Below are 7,432 nucleotides of genomic sequence, written 5' to 3'. Positions count from 1 at the left end.
AGGTTAAAGTTGATTATAAACAACTGTTGGCAGCCGGGTTCTTATCGCTTCATTGCTTTGGCTTAATAAACGATCGTGAGCGGAATAGAATAAGTTCGCGTTCAGCTTAAGCCGATTCAGTTTCGATTCGTTCCTGGTTCGAGCTGGTGAATATTCAGTAAAGATGACCAAGTTGTGGGTGTTTGCCATGTAAGTGAGGATACTTTTGTGAGTTGAGAGTGGTTAGTAACCGGCGAGATGCATCTTATTGCAGCATGGCGGCGATTCTGCTTCCCGGAGCATTTCCTAAACAACTGCAATGCACGCCGGAACCGGACGGAAGCTGCAGCCTGATAGGGTCCAAAGTGTCCACGGAAGAGATAATGTCGACCACCTTTGGCTCGACGAAAAGTCCCGAGAAGCTCACCAAGGTGCAGTTTGTACGCTCAAGCATGTCGGCGATTCCACCCGGTCTGTTCCAGGCCTTCCCAAAGCTGGAGGTGGTCAATGGCAGCGCGTGTGACGTGAAACAGGTATTTACGCGCAACTATGCGTCGGCCAAGGCCCTGATCGAGTTGTACTTGCGCGGGAATAAGATTCACAACCTTCCCGAGGAGGCATTCTTCGGCGCATCGCGTCTGCAAACGCTCGATCTGACCTCAAACGCGATCGCAAACATCGACGAGACGGCGTTCAAGCGATTGCGGGAGTTAAAAACGCTACTGTTAGCTGAGAACACTCTGACCGAACTGAAGCCGCTGGTGCTCAACGATCTGCCCGATTTGGAAACACTGCATCTTCAGCAGAACCAACTGCGCACGATCAGCAACCGGCAGTTCCAAGGTACACCCTCACTGACGCACCTGAACATATCGCACAACGCGCTCAAATCGTTCGTCATGGAGCAGTTCGAGCGTGCCTGGACTTTCGACGTGATTGACGTCAGCTACAATGCGCTCACGGAGGTGATGATTCCCAACAGCTTGCGCGAGCTAGTGGCTATCGGCAATGGGATCCGGAAGATCGGAAAGGTAGCACCGGATGCGAACGCATCTGCGCTCACCCAGCTGAGGCTGCCACACAACAAGCTGGATAACGTGGACAGCATACCGACGTTCGAGAAGCTCATCGTCCTGGACCTGGCGTACAATCAGATCCGTACGTTCGACTTCGCGTCGATCGCTAAGTTTACGAACCTGATGCTGCTCAAGCTGGACGGTAACCAGCTGGAGACGGTCAGCAACAGCCTGGCGCAGCCTATCACCAACCTCAAATACATTCACCTCGCCGATAATCACTTCGTGCAGTTTAATCTGGATGTGCTGAGGACGGTTCCGCGCGTGCTGAAGCTGGACCTGCGTCGGAACCGTCTCGAGCAGCTTTCCGTGAACGACCTGAGCGACTCGTTCCCGGTGCTGATACGGTTGATGCTGGAGGGCAACCAGCTTCGCTGCGAGGCCAATCGGAAGTTTGTTAAGGAGTTGAAGTCATCCATTGCGTCGTACACGATGAAGCGAGACGATTGTACCAAGACGCAAAATCTTATCGACGGTATCTGCTGTTCGTAATCCACTTGATAATGCGCTTTCTGATCGACATTTTATGATTGAGGCAAAGTGTACACACTTTTTGGTAACGATCTAGTGCGTTCTTGTTATCGCAGTAATAAAGTCTTTGAAGTACTTCTGCCACTTATGTTACTTCTGTTGCTGAATTATTTTATTATTCTCACTAACACAAAATACATATCTCGATATTTGTAGGCTTACGATGTGTTTTTCATAGTTTTTGTTCCCTTTTCACAATCTACAAACTTTACTCAATCTCAATAATACTGTTCACCATTCCAGAAATTTCTGTCATTCACTAGTTTTCCAAGATATTTTCTTTCTTTGTCGATGGTACGGTGCTTCTTCCTGCACACCACATCCACGATTGCTGTCAAATAGCAATCTGTAGCTTGTCGCGAGTGTGTAGAACGATATCATCCTTTCGTTTACCATTTCCACGATCGTTCCATAAACAGGAAACCCGTTCCCGGTCAGCTCTAACACATTGCGCTGAAAGTGTATCGAATCGAGTTGCATCCGTGAAGGAAAACCTTGACGCGCAAATGAGTGAAATAAAATAGAAAATAAAAAAATCAAACCGTAACAAAACGTGGCTCGCGATTGTAAGTGGAATGCAGGCACAAAAAAATAAACACGTTGTGTCAAAAACATTTCATTTGTGGAAAACTGGTTTTCGGGAAACCGGGATGCCACGCTGGGAAACGTAGGTAACGGCAGGCTGCACGAGGCAAGGGTTCCAACGGGCGATTCCAATGCAATGGCAATTTGAATAAACGGAATCCCGTTCGTGGAGCGAGCGTTCCTGTGCGCAATCCGGGTTAAAGGGGTTTTGGGAAGAAAGGATAACTAGAAGAACCGTTCGTACGCACACAAATGAACAGATAAAATTACACACGGCATGGAACGATTGGACCGTGCTGGGCATGAGAAAACACAAGCCGAATCGTGGTCGTAACTGGCGCACAAATATGAGTCCTTTTTTTTCCTCTGACCCTTGCGCTATTATTACCGTCGACCCTTTGCGTCATCTGTCGTCGGCTCCATGCAAGACGGGATGCTGCTTCTGCTGCGCTGGTGCCCAATAGCTGTCAAATGCATCCAGCTAAGGACTAGCGAAAGGGTTGAAGCACAAAGCGGGTCGGTGCGGAATGCCGGCCTGACCTCAACTCAGGGGACCTAGGGAAAGGAATGGACGCGCGATCGTCCTGCTGGAATGGGAAAATTGAATAATATTAAGATTGATAATAATGCAAACAAAGATTTCCGCTTCTGGAGAATGTCGAAGATTTTTTTCGGTTTGGTTTGTTGGTTAAATTTGGATTCGTTTGGACCTTCAACATGCCGTTGTGCGGATGCTGCAATAGCCCTTCCGTATGGTAGGGTACTCTTAGGCTGCTTGTATTGTAAGCTTATGGCGGTTTATTGTTGTTTTAAGGTTTTTTTTTTCCTGCTTCCACCTCTGGTTGTGCTTGTCCTCTGCTTCCTCCGAATGTCCACAAAGCAGAGCCAGGAAAGGGTTAATCTGACCCTTTTGCCCGTGCGCTTTTATGGGAAGAGATTTTCCTCCATTCTCCCTCTGTTTTTTGCCCCGATGGACAAACCGTTGCATTTGGACCCGACATTAGACTATTCCCCCACGGTCGACCACTGCTTCCCGCTTTCCACCTCGTATAGGAGCACGAGAATGGTCGTTCACGGCAAGGAAATACAAGGGGGTTGCAAACGGAGACCCTCGGCGGACGATGGCCCTTGGTTGGCGATTGCGTTTGGACGAAGGACATCGAGATGAAAGGGTTATCGCGGTGGTTCTCCAACAGCTGATTAGCGACACAGCTGTCGGATGTGGTTGTATGTTGCAGTACGTCGGGTTTAGGACGCTGGGCTGGATTATTTTTCCAAACTGCCCGTCGCTGAAATGGTCGTAATAGGTAGGAACAAATTAGTTAACGGTAGCCTTTACGCTTCGGTTAGTTGGCAGCCTTTGGCCAGTAGGCTTATGAATAATTTGATGAGTCCTCGAAGGGATGACGGCAGCCGACCTGCGAACCGTTATCAGCGACAGCATCCCTGCGGAGTAAATCCGGGCAGTTGAAGCACTAATGCTGGTGTGCGTGCGAGGTGATTGGAAAAGTTTCATCAAATAAACAATAGCTGGTTAGGAACGCTACGTATTTCCGTTGATGATTTGTAATGATTTGAATGATTTGCGGATAAATATTGTTTTGATGTTTTTAACATGTTAAAACTGAAACAAACGTCGAATATAAAAATCAGCATTTACCAACAGATCACTAAATTATTTGAATGCATAGTAATATTTAACCAAACACTCTTTTGAACTTCTATAACTTTACATTTTAAACTTTTCAAGTGATAAGATTTGTGTAGTTTACTGTATAATGTAATTGTGTAGCCAAATCGTTGAATCGTTTCCGAAAGATTTAGATGGGGAAGTGATCACTTAAAGAGTGTACAATCAATCAAACGATCATTTTTGGAAATGAAGACAGAATTTAAATGTTGAAGCTATTCAATAACTTTTTCTGATCCAGTAGTGTATATCAGGTCATTATAATAAAAGACTGCAGCCATAATAAAGTGTTGACAAGTTACTCTTTAATGAATTAATTTATTTTTTCCTATACTCCGATAAATTTGCTATGGATTGTATGGTATACAACTTTGCCCGTTTTAACTCATTAATTACATTACATCCAGGATTCCATGGATGTTGTAGCCATGCGTTAATCCTTTCATCTGTCCTAAAAAAATCTCATGCTGTTAAATTTACTCAACATCTCGTGAAAATTCAATAGCATCATTATACAGTGAAAATAAAAGCAGTCACCAATGTGTGCACCCTGTCCGGACACCATTGCTGCCGTTCGTTATGGAGGAAGATATAGTGCACAAACAAAATTGCATCAGTTCAAGTGTCCTCAAGAAGTCTAGAATATGTTGCCTCAAAAAGCAAATACAAAAATGAAATATAGATGCACCTTCAATATGCGTAAGCTGTGCATAGTGTTTGCTCAGTATGTAGTATTTTCTTGCACAGAATACTAACAACAAGCGAATGAAAGCTCTTCTGCATGACCAACAGTTTCCCGACGGCAAAAAGAAATGGCGAATTGAAAAGAAAAGGTACATCCATAATATAGGTATGGAATATTCTTTAGAGACCGTTCATGCTAGAAAACTACATGCCTTAAACAAAACTGTGCAAATATGATTGCTTGATGGATGGGTCCGATGTTCAACCAACTAAGGGATGGTTTTTGACTGGGTCTTGTAATACCAACAGTCAGGAATCGCCATTTTTTCCATTTCTTCCATTATTCATTCGCACTCCTCACATTTGCACTTGCCAATTTGTCGAGCAAAACCCGCCGAGGGTAGAGGATGGGCTAGAGAGAATAAGGGTCTTCAGGGTTCCTCTGCCTGCAACACTTCGCCTTTGGACGTTCGAAAAAGGGGTAGGACCAAATGGATCCAAAGAGTTCGGTTGCATTTGCACTTTTGCTGCACTGTAGGGTACCCTTGAGTTAGTATCTGTGTGTTTGTTAGAACAAGAGAGAGGGAGAGAAAGAGAACACTAGCGCAAAAAAAAGTCTCGAATGTCATCCTAGCATAAAAACGTAAGGAAACCCATCCGTCAAACTTTGGTTCTCTGCTCTTGGCATTCCTTTAGTCGATGCCCGGACGTGAGGAACTTAGATGAAAACGGCAAGCTGCTTGGTTAAATGGTGAATCCGTATGCATTTCGGCATGGTTGGGTGCAAAAAAGTGACAGCCCATCTCGCATGTCCGCATAAACGATGGGAGGGAGCTAGTGCGTGTTTGTTCACGCGCTGCCACTTGTGTCCACATTACCTTTCCTTTCTTTTCTTATCATGTCTATCCGCAAAACGGTGCAACTGAAGCCGTAGCGTGGCTTTTTAAGTTTAGCGAAAAAAATAAAATGGCAGCCTCACGTGCACTGAAGTGTGACCTAGCCAATGGTTTTTTCCGGACTCAACGCGCCAACTGTATGTTCATGTGGTTTTTTCAGGGCCCGCACCGAAGCATTTTATTACTAGGCAGGGCCAAGAGTAAAGTGCTGTAATTGTTGAATTCTATGGTAAAATTAACACTGCGATAGAAATGATATTTTATGGTTCTGTTTTGTATGGTCATAAATTTGGCCGCCTTCTGGTCCATTAGCAATTAGGTGTTTCTTGGTAGGTTGATGTATGTTAATTTAATGGAATATAGTTGATCATAAATTGTACCCAGCTGACGTGCGAAGAAAATTTATTTATTAAAGAAAAATATTATACTCATATTTAAGAGCTAGTCCTTTGCTGTTTTCCAATAAATACCACCGATTAGCATCTTCTCCTTTAAAGTTTAGGTTTTTGTTTCGTATTCTTTTGTGTATCAAAAAAGTTCCTGTGCTGTTTTGTGTTGATTTTAAAATTTATTGCATTCCGCAGAACATATTAAAAAAATGCGTGCATTTCAACTCTTTATGGCAATTCATTATTTACGAGACCGTGTAAATGGCAAAAATAAAAAGGAATTAATTAATTTGAATTTTTATGATCAGGTAAACGCTTCGATTGTGCACTAATTTGTGTGGCCACTTTATCATGAGTGGTGTAATAAAATAAAAGTGTAATAAATATTATTTTCTACTACTTAATCAATGTGTTAAATCTTAAATTTAAAAATATTGATATCAAATAACAAGATCTTGCCTCTTTTAGGCATTTTCAATTTGTAACCTAAGAAAGTACATTGGGGTGGAAAATACGCCATAAATATGCAAGAATAAAAAAAAAGAATGGTTTCGTGTGGAATTGCACGTGGTGTTGTCTAGGCAGCTGTCAAGAATGGGCGGAAACGAGCAAAAACACTTCTCCTCGAGTCCTCTCGGCGTTCATTCAAATTTGCGCTACAGCGAATATTTTCTTCAAAGGTACCTCCGAACGAAACGTAAGATGCTGCAGCTCAAGTTGCCGAAGATGCCATTTCCTGGGTGGGGCCTCTGGGTTGTTGGAAAATTTGCGTCGTCAAGGACATTCCCGCTACCAGGGGCGATAAGAAAAAAAAACAAATTTTACCGAGAATGGCAGGCGAACTCTGCAAATACACGTCAAACTCCATTAAGTTCAGTCGGCCCGAAACTGGCTGACGTACCGAAGTGTGGGCGGGCATGTGGTGGACGTGGATTTTATTTTTTCCTCCCCCTAGCGACCAACAACTCCTCCTCCCTGGCAACTCCTCTCCGACGTCCCATCACACAACGCGATGGCCGATGGTACGTTATTAGTTTGACACCCCTCGGCGTGCCGGTAACCATATTCCAATTGACCACCCTCATCAGCGCCCACCACGGGTGGTAAGCGAAAATAAAATGGAACGCATAGAGCCACGCTCATTATCATGTTGGTTTTTTCTTTCACTCATCGCGAAACGGGCGATTCTGGGGAGAGAAGGAAGGGGAAGCCCTACGGGTCGACAATATCGTAAGTTTAGAAAAAATGCGCATGAGAAGGGAGGAGGCGTGATTGAAGTTTTGCTTGTATTTTCCCATCCGTATTTTCCAGGCCTCATATTCCTCATTTTACATGTTGTCGTAACGTTTCCAATAAGGTTAACGAAGAACAAAATGAAGTTTCCATAACCTGTATGGACTATGAAGCTCGACATCAAGATGAAAGACTTGTTTTCATAAATTCTTTTTGATGAGCTTATTTGAAAGAATTTTAATAATCTAAAAATCGTTTCACTTTTATTGAAATCGACTTAAATACTTCGTCAGTTTAGGAAAATATATTTACATAATAGAATGGATTGAAATTGTTTTCTAACTAATTTATATTTGGTTACAGTTTTGT

At 43.5% G+C, this 7,432-nt stretch overlaps 1 protein-coding gene across 1 annotated transcript; it reads left to right on the top strand.

The window, feature by feature from the left end:
• Positions 1–254: 254 nt before the first annotated feature.
• On the top strand, positions 255–1,549 carry LOC131281747 (leucine-rich repeat transmembrane neuronal protein 2-like). Its single transcript, XM_058311096.1, has one exon. The coding sequence runs from the start codon at positions 255–257 to the stop codon at positions 1,545–1,547; it is 1,293 nt and encodes a 430-aa protein (XP_058167079.1). The 3' UTR covers positions 1,548–1,549.
• Positions 1,550–7,432: the final 5,883 nt, after the last annotated feature.

This window comes from Anopheles ziemanni, chromosome 2 (genome assembly GCF_943734765.1).
Source record: "Anopheles ziemanni chromosome 2, idAnoZiCoDA_A2_x.2, whole genome shotgun sequence".
NCBI lineage: Eukaryota > Metazoa > Arthropoda > Insecta > Diptera > Culicidae > Anopheles > Anopheles ziemanni.
The sequence above is the reverse complement of the archived record's forward strand: the minus strand, read 5'-3'. Positions and strand labels throughout refer to the sequence as shown.

Excerpts from the sequence above, each read along its gene's own strand:
- LOC131281747 (XM_058311096.1), top strand. The coding sequence starts at position 255 with ATGGCGGCGATTCTGCTTCCCGGAGCATTTCCTAAACAACTGCAATGC.